At 42.4% G+C, this 18,161-nt stretch overlaps 1 protein-coding gene across 1 annotated transcript in view; it reads left to right on the forward strand.

The window, feature by feature from the left end:
- Window positions 1-4,476: 4,476 nt before the first annotated feature.
- LOC115193439 (proto-oncogene c-Rel-like) overlaps window positions 4,477-18,161 on the forward strand; it is a 26,919-nt gene continuing 13,234 nt past the window's right edge. Inside the window, exons 1-4 of the mRNA XM_029752127.1 lie at window positions 4,477-4,746; window positions 9,875-10,014; window positions 12,852-13,000; window positions 13,897-14,047. Coding sequence (XP_029607987.1) covers window positions 4,740-4,746; window positions 9,875-10,014; window positions 12,852-13,000; window positions 13,897-14,047 — 447 coding nt within the window. The 5' untranslated portion in view covers window positions 4,477-4,739. The remainder of the gene's footprint in view (window positions 4,747-9,874; window positions 10,015-12,851; window positions 13,001-13,896; window positions 14,048-18,161) is intronic.

An 18,161-nucleotide genomic window follows, 5' to 3' on the forward strand; every position in this document is an offset into this window, starting at 1 on the left:
CTACGTCCTTTTTTGTGGCACCTGACCACACAACTGAACAGTAGTCAAGGTGCAACAAAACTAGGGCCTATAGGACCTGCCTTGTTGATAGTGTTGTTAAGAAGGCAGAGCATCACTTTATTATAGACAGACTTCTCCCCATCTTAGCTACTACTGCATAAATATGTTTTGACCATGACAGTTTACAATCTAGCATCTCAACTTGCTCAATTTCCAAATTATTTATTACAACATTTCGTTGAGGTTTAGGGTTTAGTGAGTGTTTTGTTCCAAATACAAATGCTTTTAGTTTAAGAAATATTTAGGGCTAACTTATTCCTTGCCACCTACTCTGAAACGAACTGTAGCTCTTTGTAGCTCTTTGTCATTTCAGTCGCTGTAGTAGCTGATGTGTATAGTGCTGAGTCATCCATAGAAACTATGGCTTTACTCAAAGTCAGTGGCATGTCGTTAGTAAAAATTTTAAAAAGCAAGGGGCCTAAATAGCTACCCTGGAGAATTCCTGATTCTAACTGGATTATATTTGATAGGCTTCCATTAAAGAACACCCTCTGTGTTCTGTTAGACAAGAAACTCTTTATCCACATTATAGCATTGAGTGTAAAGCCATAACACATACGTTTTTCCAGCAGCAGACTATGATCAATAATGTCAAAAGCTGCACTGAAGTCTAACAAGACAGCCCCCACAATAATTGTATCATCAATATCTCTCAGCCAATCATCAGTCATGTCCAGTAACAGTGACTTGAGTCAGGAATCCAGGGCCGGCCCGCTCATTAGACAGCTGCCTATGGCGATCCTGTCCATTAACAGTGACTGGAGTCAGGAACCCAGGGCCGGCCCACTCATTAGACAGGATTACACAGCCGCCTATGGCAGCATGTTGACGAGGGCAGCAAATTTCATGCGACACTGTAGGCCAGGGATGGGCAACTCCAATCCTCTGGGGCCTGATTGGTGTCACAATAACACATCTGACTCCAATAATCAACTAATCATGATCTTCAGTTTAGAATGCAATTAGTTTCATCAGCTGTGTTGATTGGGGATGGGGGAAAAAGTGTGACATCACTCCGGCCCCTGAGGACTGGAATTGCCCCTCCCTGCTGTAGGCTATACCTCAGTAAGCACGGACCGACGCTGATACCTTTTGGACTCATTTTTTTGGCCCTGTCCGGACTGAACTTGGTTTTTTTGGTGCAGTCCAGACTGGACTTGGTTTTTTGGCCCTGTCCGGACTGGACTTGGTTTTTTTGGTGCAGTCCAGACTGGACTTGGTTTTTTGGTGCAGTCCAGACTGGACTTGGTTTTTTGGCCCTGTCCGGACTGGACTTGGTTTCAACGTCCACGGACGTTGTTTTTTGGTCGAGTCCGAACCAAATCTGAACCAATTATAGACGTCTATGTTTGGTTCAGATTTTGTCAGTTCTGGACCAGCATTGATTTGGCCCAAACCAGGGACGTCACTAGACATTCAGAACATCCGGAGCTCAACCCTGAAGACCTGGGGCCAACTCCGGGTGGGGGGGTTTGATCTCTGCGCGACCGAAATGAAGCACCCCACACTCTTGGCTTGGCACCCTAGCAGTGAACATTTAGCAGAAACATAACGCGATGCTGCATATCTCACTGCTTTCTTCCATGTACTGTGTTCTCCTGAAGTCAAATAATCAACACTTCTTCATATTAATTCAATAGATTGTCAGTAAACCCATGGAATATGGTGTTAATAATATTTATACAAATCTATTAGCAAGTACATATTACAAGTGCATAACTATATTGTAATTTTCCATTAAAAAAAATTGTTGGAAAAAGTATTTGTATAATTTTGTTGCAATGTTTTCATAAACCATGTCCAATATTTGATTGGCAATAAAAACAAAAAGCCTCATGTTGATGTTGGTCACATTACTGCTAACTAATGTGAGCTAGTCATGCTGTGCGCACTGTGCAGTTCCAAAACAATCCAAAGGGTGGCAGCCTAGACCACAAATTAATGTTTTGCATGAAATAATGTTGTAGTTAGGTGCAATATAGCAGGATTGGGATTTTAGGCTGCCAACCTTGATTATGTTGGAACTGCATAAACTTACATTAACAGTAGGCATGTAATATAACTGTAGAGTGTGTGTGTGTGTGGGGGGGTGGGGTTAGTTAGTGATACTTGTTGGTTAGTTAGTGATACTTGTTGGTTAGTCAGTGATACTTGTTGGTTAGTCAGTGATACTTGTTGGTTAGTTAGTGATACTTGTTGGTTAGTTAGTGATACTTGTTGGTTAGTTAGTGATACTTGTTGGTTAGTTAGTGATACTTGTTGGTTAGTTAGTGATACTTGTTGGTTAGTTAGTGATACTTGTTGGTTAGTTAGTGATACTTGTTGGTTAGTAAGTGATACTTGTTGGTTAGTTAGTGATACTTGTTGGTTAGTTAGTGATACTTGTTGGTTAGTCAGTGATACTTGTCGAATGGTGAACAGAGCTCCAAAAGTTGGATTCAGTGTCCAGATAGCTAATCAATTACTGTCTAAACCCTGCTCATAAAATGTGCTAGGTAGCTAATGTTAGCAGCACTGCTAGATAGACCGGGTAGTCAACTAACGTCCCGCTCTGACGTTGCTCCTCCAAATATTTATATATTCTTAATTCCATTCCTTTACTTTAAATGTGTGTGTTGTGTGTATTGTTGTGAAATTGTTAAGATATTACTTGTTAGATATTACTACACTGTTGGAGCTAGAAACACAAGCATTTCGCTACACCCGCAATAACATCTGCTAAACACGTGTATGTGACAAATAAAATTTGATTTGATATAGTTTAACGTTATCTGTCAGTACAGCTTTGAGTCAACATGTTGAAATGTAAATGACTCTAATCTGGTTTACTGTGAGGTCAATAACTCTGAATAGCATCAACATGGGCTAAGAAAATGTGTTACAGTAGAGGCAAGATAACAAGGTTTACCTCCAGTTCTCCATCTTTGCGCTCTCTCCCTCAGAGAATGAACAGTCAGTCGCCTGCTCCTGCCGAAATGTCTTTGGATGAATCAGAAATGTCTTGGAAAACCACTTTGACCCCGCCTCCTAAAGTGCCACCTCACACAGAAATGCTGCTTTTAGGCAGCACTGAAAAAGGGCAGGACAGGTTCATTCATGATTGGAGTATTCATTTCAGTGTGTAATACAGTGTAGACTAGTTTGTTTTTACACCATCCCAGCAGGGCAAAAGACTCTGGGCTGATACAAAATCATTCGGGGCTAAACACCTGAACTGCCAGGTCTGGTGACTTCAATGGCCCAAACATTGACTTCTCTAAATTACATATTTTCAACGTTCATTCAAAACCGAAAATTAACCTGATTTCAACGTCCAGAAAATACATATGTTAAACTTTCACTCAGAACCTAAATCGAATACCTTCAACGTCTGGGGGAAAAAAATAAGTATTTTAGATGTCTTTTCACCTTCCTTTTACTCACAGTGACTTGTAGGGTCGGCAGAAAGGCCAGGACCAGCCCTGCATTAACCGCTGGGTGCGTCAAAGATTTGAATGGCTTTGAACGGATGGAAAGAAAGGCGATAATACCCGGCCGCCTTTCCTGAGTTTAAAAAAATATCTAATATTATGAGCATAAAAACCACCAGAATCATTGAGAAAAACATTAGATATCAAAAGAAAATGACAATTATTTATAATTTGTCTTTTCATAACAGATTTTTGTATGACATTATCACAGGGTGAACACTGCCTACCCCTCCTACACTGACCGCACCTCACTGACGCACAGTACCTCACCAGAGTTCGACAGTATGTCAGCAAATATGCTTCTGTAATTCCAGAAATCAAACAACAACACACAATGACCAATTACCTCCAAATGTGTCATAAAATGTAAAAAATGATTGTTGTGCGCCCCTTTTATACTCATAATAAAACCATGCGACGTGGTAGCTTCAGATAGTTTTACTGATCATGTGTGAATTTGCTCAAATATAATATAGATGGTTACATTAGTATGAATAAAATATAGATAGGAATAAGTCTTGTTGTTTCCTCCACTTCCTTGTTCTGTATTAGTTGGGAGATTCCCACTGAATTGTGGGCGTTCAACGTCTCGAGGGGATTACCCCAACTCAGCATGGAGAATGTCGCTCAAATACAGACATGTTTACAGGTAACCAAATGGTATTACTCTCGTGTAATATTCAATACATTATTGGTAGTCGACGCATAGACAACATCTCCGCAAGTGTAGACTAGTCTATTATCAACGTAATCTGTACATTTAATTCATTTGGGTGAATTCCCTTTAGCCTATGTCATCTGATCTCACTGTTCCCGTGCATTCCTACTGATCAACGTTTTTGGGCCATACATAATGCCCCTTTCATTTAAAGTTGGCCCAAGTTCAAACGTAAATGCGCCAGTTATGTGCTTTTCAGAGGAATAGCCAATTGATCTATCGATAAATCTGTATTTATCGTTCCCCTCCATATTTGCACAGCAGCACATTCGTTCGCGCTTCAGAGGCTGTGATATTCTGGGCGGAGACATCGGGGAATTCCCAGGCGACTCTCTCTCTCTCTCTCTCTCTCTCTCTCTCTCCTCTCTCTCTCTCTCTCTCTCTCTCTCTCTCTCTCACTCTCTCACTCTGTCTCTCACACACTTTCTCTCTCCCAGCTGGAGCTTCTCATTCAGACAACAACCCGTGATAAGGTTGTACACACCAACACCATGGATGGTAAGTATCTACAGATATGATTATTATTACGAGGCTTTCAGCAGGAATCTGTAACACCTTTCAGCTACACACGTAATTATTATTTTAACGTTTCTGAATGTGCTTCGTCATTGACATAATAGCGATGATCTGAGAAGTATTTTTGTGAAAAATAAGAAATAAAATATTGCTATGATTTGCTTACACGTTATTATTAAATGTTTAACATGTTTTTTTTGGGACAACATTGCTAACTGTAGTCTAACATGTGCCAAAATAATCTTATAATCAACACTGATCACCGGCACGGAAGGAAGGTTAAAGTGTCTATTTGCGCGTGATAGTTTTCAGATTGGGTGTTTAAACTTTTCTTTAGAAACTGTTCTTTAAAAACAAGCCAAAACTTTGTAGACTAAATGATTTAAAAGCACTTGGTTCCCATATATTGATAATGGTCTATATAGCCTACTGTAGCCTATACCAAGTCTATACAGGGTGTGCACGATATGTTAGGAGGAAGTGTCTGTTGTTTACTTGATATTTGGCACGGGTTGCAGAACGTGTCTCATCTAATAGCCTGAGAACAACTATTGTGAATATCAAGTTTGGTATCGATGTCACTCATTCATACTGTTTTCACATTCTTTCAATGATAACTTCATTCATTTGGTTACGCACTCTGTCTCCAACAGTACTTATGCCCTCGTTGATCAAATCAAATCACACTTTATTTGTCACATGCGCGGAATACAACAAATGTAGACCTTACAGTGAAATGCTTACCCACAAGCCCCTAACCAACAGTATAGTTCAAGAAGAGTTAAGAAAATATTTACCAAATAAACTAAAGTAAAAAATAAGAAGTAACACAATAACATAACAATAACGAGGTTATATACAGGAGGTACCGGTACAGAGTCAATGTGGAGGTTATATACAAGGGGTACCGGTACAGAGTCAGTGTGGAGGCTATATACAGGGGGTACCGGTACAGAGTCAGTGTGGAGGTTATATACAAGGGGTACCGGTACAGAGTCAATGTGGAGGCTATATACAGGGGGTACTGGTACAGAGTCAATGTGGAGGCTATATACAGGGGGTACAGGTATAGAGTCAATGTGGAGGCTATATACAGGTGGTACCGGTACAGAGTCAGTGTGGAGGCTATATACAGGGGGTACCGGTACAGAGTCAGTGTGGAGGTTATATACACGGTGTACCAGTACAGAGTCAATGTGGAGACTATATACAGGGGGTACCGGTACAGAGTCAGTGTGGAGGGTATATACAGGGGGTACAGGTACAGAGTCAGTGTGGAGGGTATATACAGGGGGTACAGGTACAGAGTCAGTGTGGAGGGTATATACAGGGGGTACCGGTACAGAGTCAATGTGGAGGCTATATACAGGGGGTACCAGTACAGAGTCAATGTGGAGGCTATATACAGGGGGTACCGGTACAGAGTCAATGTGGGGGCTATATACAGGGGGTACCGGTACAGAGTCAGTATGGAGGGTATATACAGGGGGCACCGGTACCGAGTCAGTGTGGAGACTATATACAGGGGGTACCGGTACAGAGTCAGTGTGGAGGGTATATACAGGGGGTACCGGTACAGAGTCAGTGTGGAGGGTATATACAGGGGGTACCGGTACAGAGTCAGTGTGGAGGGTATATACAGGGGGTACCGGTACAGAGTCAATGTGGAGGCTATATACAGTGGGTACTGGTACCGAGTCAATGTGCAGGGGTACAGGTTAGAGGTAATTTGTACATGTAGGTAGGGGTGAAGTGACTATGCATAGATAATGGTGGACCATCCGAAAATCATTAAGTACATACAGGAAAGGGAGAGTGTCATATTGTTTACCTGTGTGTGTGCGGCAGCTTGGGTGTGATAACGTTCCTCCCCATTCACTTCCTCAATTGTTTTCTTGGGTTGGCAGAGATGTCAGTCATATTTCTGCTAGAGAATGTGCATGTGAGACAGACAGACAGACAGACAGACAGACAGACAGACAGACAGACAGACAGACAGACAGACAGACAGACAGACAGACAGACAGACAGGCAGGCAGGCAGGCAGGCAGGCAGACAGACAGACAGACAGACCAAGGTTCAGCAGCAGGTGGTGGAGAGAAGGTCTGAGTTGGTATGGTGGTTCAGCAGCAGGTGGTGGAGAGAAGGTCTGAGTTGGTATGGTGGTTTGTGGGAGGCAAGTGTGTGTAAGCATGCATCAGGTGTCTCATTAGGAAGAATTGCTAAAGAATAGCTGTGATGTGTGTGTGTGTGTGTGTGTGTGTGTGTGTGTGTGTGTGTGTGTGTGTGTGTGTGTGTGTCTCTGGTTAGGTTTAGGTTGGGTTTATGAGAAGTCATGTGTGGTTGACTGTCAATAAGTTCCCCATGTACTAACATACTGTACCGATCCTTGCTATATGAGCCACGTTACAATTCACACTAAGTGGCTTAACCCTTATTGGCGCAATGCCTTTGGGTGTTTGTCTTTCACACTCGTGACCTGGGTTTGCTTCCCTGCTCCACCGTTGGCTACAAAACTCACCGACTAGAATTGTTAATAAGCCAGTAAATATGGAGCCAATTTCTCAGGATTTGTAATACATTATCTACCCAATACATTATCTATCCAATACATTATCTATCCCATACATTATCTATCCCATACATTATCTACCCATAGCCTTTGTTCTCTCAGTAACTATTCAGAAGCTTTGATGACTTTATAGATGACCTTTATAGGTTTATAGATGACCTTTTACACTATAGCTGTATAGTATTTGAGTGTGTATTGTCATCTATAAACAGTATATATACATATATACACTACCGGTCAAAAGTTTTAGAACACCTATTCATTTCAAGGGTTTTTCTTTATTTTTACTATTTTCTACATTGTAGAATAATAGTGAAGACATCAAAACTATGAAACAACACATGTAGTAACAAAAAAAGTGTTCAAATCAAAATATATTTTATATTTGAGTTTCTTCAAATATCCATCCTTTGCCTTGATGACAGCTTTGCACACTCTTGGCATTCTCTCAACCAGCTTCATGAGGTAGTCACCTGGAATGCATTTCAATTAACAGGTGTGCCTTGTTAAAAGTTAATTTGTGGAATTTCTTTCCTTCTTAATGCGTTTGAGCCAATCAGTTGTGTTCTGACAAGGTAGGGGGGGTATACAGAAGATAGCCATATTTGGTATATATATATATATATACAGTTTATATATATACACTGAGTATACAAAACATTAAGAACACCTGCTCTTTCCATGACACAAACAACATTTCCATCCACAGTTTCTTTGTGAGTAAAGTCATACTGTATAAAAAAAAATCATGACAGTTGTGATGGAAACCAGCCTGGTCTCATAGACTAACGTAACATAGTAAACATAAATCTGGAACACTCATATGGTACATTTGGTATTGTTACATAAGACAGATGGTTACTTAACCCTTTCAGTTAACCCTTCCCCTAACTCTAACCTTCACCCTTAACCTTTTCAGTTAACCCTTCCCCTAACTCTAACCTTAATCCTTTTAGCTAACCCTTAACCCTAATCCTTTTAGCTAACCCTTAACCCTAATCCTTTTAGCTAACCCTTAACCCTAACCCTTCCCCTAACCCTTCCCCTAACCTGGCCCCTAACCCTTCCCCTAACCTTAACCCTTCCCCTAACCCTAACCCTTCCCCTAACCTGGCCCCTAACCCTTCCCCTAACCTTAACCCTTCCCCTAACCTGGCCCCTAACCCTTCCCCTAACCCTAACCCTTCCCCTAACCTGGCCCCTAACCCTTCCCCTAACCCTAACCCTTCCCCTTAACCCTAACCCTTCCCCTAACCCTAACCCTTCCCCTAACCCTAACCCTTCCCCTAACCCTAACCCTTCCCCTAACCCTAACCCTTCCCCTAACCCTAACCCTTCCCCTAACCCTAACCCTTCCCCTAACCCTAACCCTTCCCCTTAACCCTAACCCTTCCCCTAACCCTAACCCTTCCCCTAACCCTTCCCCTAACCTGGCCCCTAACCCTTCCCCTAACCCTAACCCTTCCCCTAACCTGGCCCCTAACCCTTCCCCTTAACCCTAACCCTAACCCTTCCCCTAACCTGGCCCCTAACCCTTCCCCTAACCCTAACCCTTCCCCTAACCCTTCCCCTAACCCTAACCCTAACCCTAACCCTTCCCCTAACCCTAACCCTTCCCCTAACCTGGCCCCTAACCCTTCCCCTAACCCTAACCCTTCCCCTAACCTTAACCCTTTAACCCATAGGAGGGGTGGGGGTTGGAACACTAAACTATATGAAATTCGTAACATATTGTACATTTTGCAAAGAAGCCAGATGTGGAGGTCCTGGGCTGGTGTGGTTACAGGTGGTCTTACAGGTGGTCTGTGGTTATGAGGCCGGTTGGACGTGTTGTCAAATTCTATAAAAACACATTGGAGGCGGCTTATATGGTAGAGAAATTAATATTACATTCTCTGGCAACAGCTCTGGTGGACATTTCTGCATTCAGTATGCCAACTGCACACTCCCTCAAAACTGTGTTGTGTGACAAAACTGCACATTTTAGAGTGGCCTTTTATTGTCCCCAGCACAAGGTGTACCTGTGTAATGATCATGCTGTTTCATCAGCTTCTTGATATGCCACACCTGTCAGGTGGATGGATTATCTTGGCAAAGGAGATATGCTCACTAACAGGGATAAAAACAAATTTGTGCACAACATTTGAGAGAAATAAGCTTTTTGTGAATATAGAACATTTCTGGGATCTTTTAAATCAGCTCATGAATCATGGGAGCAGCACTTTACATATTGCGTTTATAATTGTGTTCAGTATAAGTGCCTTTGAACAGGGTTAGGTAGTAGGGGGGGGGGTCTAACTCAATATTAGGAAAGGGGTTCTTAATGTTTGGTATACTCAATGTATAATAATAGTACTGTATATACCATTTCACAGACACTTTTATTCAAAGCGACTAACAGTCTTGTGTGTATAAATGTTTCATATGGTTGGTCCTGGGAATCTAACCCACTATCCTGGCCTTGCAAGCACCATGCTGTACTAACTGAGCTACAGGGAACCATCTGTAACCCTCTTCTCCCTGTGTTGTGTTGTCCAGTGGCAGAGCCCAGTGTTCAGATCTTTGAGCAGCCCAAACAGAGGGGCATGCGCTTCAGGTACAAGTGTGAGGGCCGCTCTGCAGGCAGCATCCCTGGAGAGAGGAGCTCTGAAAACAACAGGTCATACCCCACCATACAGGTAAGCAAATAATAATATGCCATTTAAAGACACTTTTATCTGACTTACAGTCATGTGTGCGTACATTTTACATACGGTCCTGGGAATTGAACCTACTGTCCTGGAGTTCCAAGCACCATGCTCTACCGACTGAGCTACAGGGGACTACACAATACTTATCACGCCACTGCAACCTATATACTGTAGTTATATACTACATAGTGTTGAGCGATTAACCGAATATTCAGGGGGGGGTCGGTTATTAAACAACTAATTCACAGACATAGGTTCAATTACTTGAATTCCATTTAGTCCAACGCGTCGTTTCTCTAGAGAGAAATCAAATCAACAACTATATGGGAGGCTGGGCTGAAGGGAGTTGTAGTTTTCATAAAGCAAATATTCAACCTAGTTCAGCGCAGGAACTGTGTAATTACTACAATGACCAAAATCCATTGCGTCTGTTCTTTTCCGGCTCTGACACAGAAGGATATACTTTTATGCCTGCTACATTAGGTTAGATGCACACAGACCGCATACGCCACCGCATGAGAGAGGAATGTACACAACACAGCGACGAGAGACAGGGATAGAGAGTTCATGAAAGTATGCCTTGTCTACTTTGAAGTAGTGAAAGGATTTAGTAAGACAACTCTGCAGCATACTTAAGCAGGCTAGCCTAGTTAGATAGGATGACTACAGACAGCTCTACAGCAGACTTAGACAGGCTAGTCTATCTAGATAGGATGACTACAGACAGCTCTACAGCATACTTAGACAGGCTAGTCTATCTAGATAGGATGACTACAGACAGCTCTGCAGCATACTTAGACAGGCTAGTCTATCTAGATAGGATGACTACAGACAGCTCTGCAGCATACTTAGACAGGCTAGTCTATCTAGATAGGATGACTACAGACAGCTCTACAGCATACTTAGACAGGCTAGTCTATCTAGATAGGATGACTACAGACAGCTCTGCAGCATACTTAGACAGGCTAGTCTAGTTAGATAGGATGACTACAGACAGCTCTACAGCATACTTAGACAGGCTAGTCTAGCTAGATAGGATGACTACAGACAGCTCTGCAGGATACTTAGGCAGGCTAGTCTAGCTAGATAGGATGACTACAGACAGTACAGGGAGAACATAACGTTAGATGGCCTGGCTGACTGACTGTTACTGCCTGAGATGAGATTATGACTTTAAGGAATTAAAAAAATGATAAAGTTATATAAAAACTAACTAATTTACACAACTGAAATATTTTATTATTTCATAGTAATTTCCTATTTTTCTATTTGGACCTGACAGAGACAATGGAATATTTTCTATGTTTTGGCAATTGAAAATTCAACATTTTTGACTTTGGATTTTCCATTACACAAATATAATAATTTTATTGTAATTATTTGATAAGCATTTAATGTAAAAAAAGAAAAAAAAGAATTGAACTTGAAAACCGTGGTAATTTAAAAAAATGATCGAACCAAAACCAAACCGACCTCAAAAAGCAGAAATTGCTCAACACTAATACTACAGTATATCCATCTCAGCACTAATACTACAGTATATCCATCACAGCACTAATACTGCAGTATATCCATCTCAGCACTAATACTACAGTATATCCATCACAGCACTAATACTACAGTATATCCATCACAGCACTAATACTGCAGTATATCCATCTCAGCACTAATACTACAGTATATCCATCTCAGCACTAATACTACAGTATATCCATCACAGCACTAATACTGCAGTATATCCATCGCAGCACTAATACTACAGTATATCCATCTCAGCACTAATACTACAGTATATCCATCACAGCACTAATACTGCAGTATATCCATCCCAGCACTAATACTACAGTATATCCATCACAGCACTAATACTACAGTATATCCATCCCAGCACTAATACTACAGTATATCCATCACAGCACTAATACTGCAGTATATCCATCACAGCACTAATACTGCAGTATATCATCACAGCACTAATACTGCAGTATATCCATCACAGCACTAATACTACAGTATATCCATCACAGCACTAATACTGCAGTATATCCATCTCAGCACTAATACTACAGTATATCCATCACAGCACTAATACTACAGTATATACACTAGTGTATCATAATACGCTAAGCCTGAGGAGTATATACAGGACCATATCCTAGTCACTAGTGTATTGCAGTATTCGAGCCAGCATTTGCCGCTAAATCTAGTCCTCTCTGACCCCATGAGCAGGTATATCTGTTTTGAATAGTTTCTACTCTCTCGGCCCATCTGAACACATAGCCACTCCTTCCTGCTCCAGCCCTGTGAAAACCACTCACAGACAGCTGAGATGAAATGATAAAGAGATCTAATGTTTAGTGATGTCATTGCTAGTATTCTAGACTCTCTGGTCTACTAACAACTTTCTGCTGTTTTCACTGATGTTGTCCATGTTTTTGATTCCTCTCTTCTCCTCTCTTCTCTTTTCTCTTCTCTTTTCTCTTCTCTTTTCTCTTCTCTTTTCTCTCTTTTCTTTTCCTCTCTTCTTCTCTTCTTCTCCTCTCATCTCTTCTCCTCACTTCTCCCCTCTCTTCTCTTCTCCGCTCGTCTCTTCTGTTATCTCCTCTCTTCTATCTTCTCATCTCTTCTCCTCTCTTCTATCTTCTCCTCTCTTTTCTCCTCCTCTTCTCCTCTCTTTTATGTTCTTCTCTTTTCTATGTTCCTCTTTTATTTGTGTATTTATCCTTTATTTAACCCGGTAAGTAATCTCTTTTACAATAACGACCTGAATGCCCTGTATTCACTTCCTTCTTCAAATTTGTACCCCTCCTCTCTTTCCCCATCAGATTCTGAACTACTGTGGGAAGGGCAAAGTGCGCGTTTCCCTAGTAACCAAGAACGAGCCCTTTAGGCCACACCCTCATGACTTGGTGGGCAAGGACTGCAAGGAGGGATTCTACGAAGCTGAGTTTGGCCCAGAGCGCAAGGTCTTCGCGTGAGTTACCCTTCATCACTTTACCCCATCATCATCATCATCTTTAGTTATCTCACACACACTGTTACCATTATAATCACCATCATCATCATTATAATAAACACAGTCACCATCATCATCATCATTATAATAAACACAGTCACCACCATCATCATCATTATAATAAACACAGTCACCACCATCATCATCATTATAATAAACACAGTCACCACCATCATCATCATTATAATAAACACAGTCACCACCATCATCATCATCATTATAATAAACACAGTCACCACCATCATCATCATCATTATAATAAACACAGTCATCACCATCATCATTATTATAATAAACACAGTCACCACCATCATCATCATTATAATAAACACAGTCACCACCATCATCATCATTATAATAAACACAGTCACCACCATCATCATCATTATAATAAACACAGTCACCACCATCATCATCATTGTAATAAACACAGTCACCACCATCATCATCATCATTATAATAAACACAGTCACCACCATCATCATTATTTTCCACTTTTAGTCACTCACCATCACTATCACTATCATCATCATCATCACCCTTTTCACTGTCATTTGCATCACCACCCCCTTGTCAAGGGCAGAGTCATGTTGTGGGAGTTCCTCCAGTCATCATTGTGGGAGTTCCTCCAGTTGTTTTGCATGTGATGGTGTGATTACACACACACACACACACGCACACGCACACACACACGTCCAAATGGCCCTTCACTTTGCAAAACCACAGTGCTGAGGGAATTCCCCAGATAATATCACTTTGTCTATGTATCTGTGTAACCGCTTGGGTTATACATGGAGACCATTTTGTGCCCCAGAACCCTGAGTTTCTGACTTCCCTATGCTTCGTATCCACAGCTTCCAAAATCTGGGTATCCAGTGTGTGAGGAGGAGAGAGGTAAAGGACTCCATCATGCAGAGGATGACCAGAGGGATCAACCCATTCAATGGTGAGTCTCTCTCTCAGCTACAGTCTCTCTGGCTTTTCTCTCTCTCCCCCCCTCTTCCTCTCTCTCTCCCCCCCCCTCTCTTCCTCTCTCTCTCTCCCCCTCTCTTCCTCTCTCTCCTCCCCCTCTCTTCCTCTCTCTCTCCCCCCTCTCTCCTCTCTCTCTCCCCCCTCTCTTCCTCTCTCTCTCCCTCCCTCTCTTCCTCTCTCCCCCCCTCTCTTCCTCTCTCTCTCCCCCCCTCTCTTCCATGCTCTCTCCCACTCTCTTCCTCTCTCTCTCCCCCCTCTCTTCCTCTCTCTCTCCTCCCCCTCTCTTCCTCTCTCTCTCCCCCCCCTCTCTTCCTCTCTCTCTCCCCCCCTCTCTTCCTCTCTCTCTCCCCCCCTCTTCCTCTCTCTCCCCCCCTCTCTCTCTCCCCACCCCTCTTTCACATTTACTTTCTGACATATTCATTTAGAGTGAGAAGTAGATATATATACATGGGTTACTGCTGTCCTAACCACAACTAGACAGAGATAGAGAAAGATCTGTCCATTTCCTCATAGAACTTCTATCTCTGGGTCTCTACAGCAAAGTGTCGTTGTTGTCTCCATTACAAGACAAGAGCTAACCTACTTCCCCTTTTTCATAACACACAGTTGTGCAATTCAGCGTCGTGCTGGATGCCACGTGAGAGAGGGGAATGTATGTATGTGTGGTGTGTGTGTGTGTGTGTGTGTGTGTGTGGTGTGGTGTGTGTGTGTGTGTGTGTGTGTGTGTGTGTGTGTGTGTGTGTGTGTGTGTGTGGTGTGTGTGTGTGTGTGTGCGCGCTGAAGGTGCGGGTGTGGGGGTCTAGTACACAGAGAACCTGAGCTGATTTCAGCCTCTGATAATATTGAAACATGAAGTACTGCCATACAAGCCATTTTAATGATTGGGCAGTACTGCCATACAAGCCATTTTAATGATTGGGCAGTACTGCCATACAAGCCTTTTAATGATTGGGGCAGTACTGCCATACAAGCCATTGTGTACTGATTGGGCAGTACTGCCATACAAGCCATTTTAATGATTGGGCAGTACTGCCATACAAGCCATTTTAATGATTGGGCAGTACTGCCATACAAGCCATTGTAATGGTATATAGATACCGTCCAGTAGGTTTTCTGTCCAACCCTGTTCCTGGAGAGATACCCTCCTGTGGGATTTAACTCCAGCCCTGTTCCTGGAGAGATACCCTCCTGTAGGTTTTAACTCCAACCCTGTTCCTGGAGAGACACCCTCCTGTAGGATTTAACTCCAGCCCTGTTCCTGGAGAGATACCCTCCTGTAGGTTTTCTGTCCAACCCTGTTGCTGCAGAGATACCATTCAGTATCTGGAGTTTTGGAGTTAAAGTATTGGAGTTAAAACCTACAGGAGGGTATCTCTCCAGGAACAGGGTTGGAGTTAAAACCTACAGGAGGTTATCTCTCCAGGAACAGGGTTGGAGTTAAAACCTACAGGAGGGTATCTCTCCAGGAACAGGGTTGGAGTTAAAACCTACAGGAGGGTATCTCTCCAGGAACAGGGTTGGAGTTAAATCCTACAGGAGGGTATCTCTCCAGGAACAGGGTTGGAGTGAAAACCTACAGGAGGGTATCTCTCCAGGAACAGGGTTGGAGTGAAACCTACAGGAGGGTATCTCTCCAGGAACAGGGTTGGAGTTAAAACCTACAGGAGGGTATCTCTCCAGGAACAGGGTTGGAGTTAAAACCTACAGGAGGGTATCTCTCCAGGAACAGGGTTGGAGTTAAATCCTACAGGAGGGTATCTCTCCAGGAACAGGGTTGGAGTTAAAACCTACAGGAGGGTAGCTCTCCAGGAACAGGGTTGGAGTTAAAACCTACAGGAGGGTATCTCTCCAGGAACATGGTTGGAGAGCCCTGATATAGGGCCTTAACAGGCAGCACAGGCTAGCTCTGATTTGTCAATAGCAAATGAGGAAATCTGGTCACTGTTTGGCCATATAGAACTTGTGTTGTTAAAAGGAAGTAGGAGTCATTATTCATCGTTGTGAATAACACACAGCAGTTCGTTGCTAAACTTTGTACCAATTCTGGTTACCACAGCTTCCTCTCAACTCCCCTCAACTGTTTTACCTCATCATGTCCTCTACTCTTTAACGGCTCGACGGTCTAAGCAAGATGGCGGTAACAACATGTGTAGCTAGACTGAGATTGAGATAGTTCTTCTCAGATGTAGTCCCAGGATTAGCCCTGGTTATCGGGCCCTTATGGATCCATTTCAAACAACTTTGTTGTGGGATTAAAAAAAGAGAAATGAAACATATAAATAAATCCTGCGATGGAGACTGACAATAGGCTTTACACACAACAGACTTGGTTCAGATGTAAGTTTGGATGAATTTGATGAAACTGTGAGAAACATGAGCACGCTGTAGAGGGTCCAACTCATTCCATGGAGGGACTAGTGTCTGTAGGCTTTTCTTTATTCCTTTCAATGAAGATCTAGACAACCAGGTGAGGGAAGTGCCTTACTTATCAGCGACCTTAATTCATCTATCAAGTACAAGGGAGGAGAGAAAACCCACAGACACGCAGCCCTCCGTGGAATGATTTTGACACCTGCAATGTAGAATAACTAGAGTTTCCAGTCCAGGTCGTTGTTTCCGTGGTGATGGTTGGTGGAGAGTTGTCGCGACAATGGTCGAATGGCAAGGCAAGAACATTTCACTTCTGCAGTGAAACACAGCTGCTTCCTGTATAGGGAGAGATACAGGCACACACACACACACACACACCCTTCCCTTTATGTATACAGACCACTAGGTCTGCTTCTACATGCGGAAATGGCTGACATCATAAAAAAAAATATTAATTCCATTTTTGTTCATTTTTTGTTCCTGTGAACTCAATGCGCAGTTTCTCTAAAGATAAATCAGATCCAGCCCGATCTGTGCAATGTAGTAGGGAGTTGTAGTTTCTCTAAAGATAAATCAGATCCAGCCCGATCTGTGCAATGTAGTAGGGAGTTGTAGTTTCTCTAAAGATAAATCAGATCCAGCCCGATTTGTGCAATGTAGTAGGGAGTTGTAGTTTCTCTAAAGATAAATCAGATCCAGCCCGATCTGTGCAATGTAGTAGGGAGTTGTAGTTTCTCTAAAGATAAATCAGATCCAGCCCGATCTGTGCAATGTAGTAGGGAGTTGTAGTTTCTCTAAAGATAAATCAGATCCAGCCCGATCTGTGCAATGTAGTAGGGAGTTGTAGTTTTCTCTAAAGATAAATCAGATCCAGCCCGATTTGTGCGATGTAGTAGGAGTTGTAGTTTCTCTAAAGATAAATCAGATCCAGCCCGATCTGTGCGATGTAGTAGGGAGTTGTAGTTTCTCTAAAGATAAATCAGATCCAGCCCGATCTGTGCGATGTAGTAGGGAGTTGTAGTTTCTCTAAAGATAAATCAGATCCAGCCCGATCTGTGCAATGTAGTAGGGAGTTGTAGTTTCTCTAAAGATAAATCAGATCCAGCCCGATCTGTGCAATGTAGTAGGGAGTTGTAGTTTCTCTAAGAGAAATCAGATCCAGCCCGATCTGTGCAATGTAGTAGGGAGTTGTAGTTTCTCTAAAGATAAATCAGATCCAGCCCGATCTGTGCAATGTAGTAGGGAGTTGTAGTTTCTCTAAAGATAAATCAGATCCAGCCCGATCTGTGCAATGTAGTAGGGAGTTGTAGTTTCCAACAGGCCAATATTCGACATCAATAGATTTGAAGGTGGTTTCTAGACAGGTTGGGATGAGGGTTAATCAATGGATTTGAAGGTGGTTTCTAGACAGGTTGGGACGAGGGTTAATCAATGGATTTGAAGGTGGTTTCTAGACAGGTTGGGACGAGGGTTAATCAATGCATTTGAAGGTGGTTTCTAGACAGGTTGGGACGAGGGTTAATCAATGCATTTGAAGGTGGTTTCTAGACAGGTTGGGACGAGGGTTAATCAATGCATTTGAAGGTGGTTTACATTTAACATTTACATTTAAGTCATTTAGCAGACTCTCTTATCCAGAGCGACTTACAAATTGGTGCATTCACCTTATGATATCCAGTGGAACAACCACTTTACAATAGTGCATCTAAATCTTTTAAGGGGAGGGGGGGGTTAGAAGGATTACTTTATCCTATCCCAGGTATTCCTTAAAGAGGTG

This window comes from Salmo trutta, chromosome 5 (assembly GCF_901001165.1).
Source record: "Salmo trutta chromosome 5, fSalTru1.1, whole genome shotgun sequence".
Lineage (NCBI taxonomy): Eukaryota > Metazoa > Chordata > Actinopteri > Salmoniformes > Salmonidae > Salmo > Salmo trutta.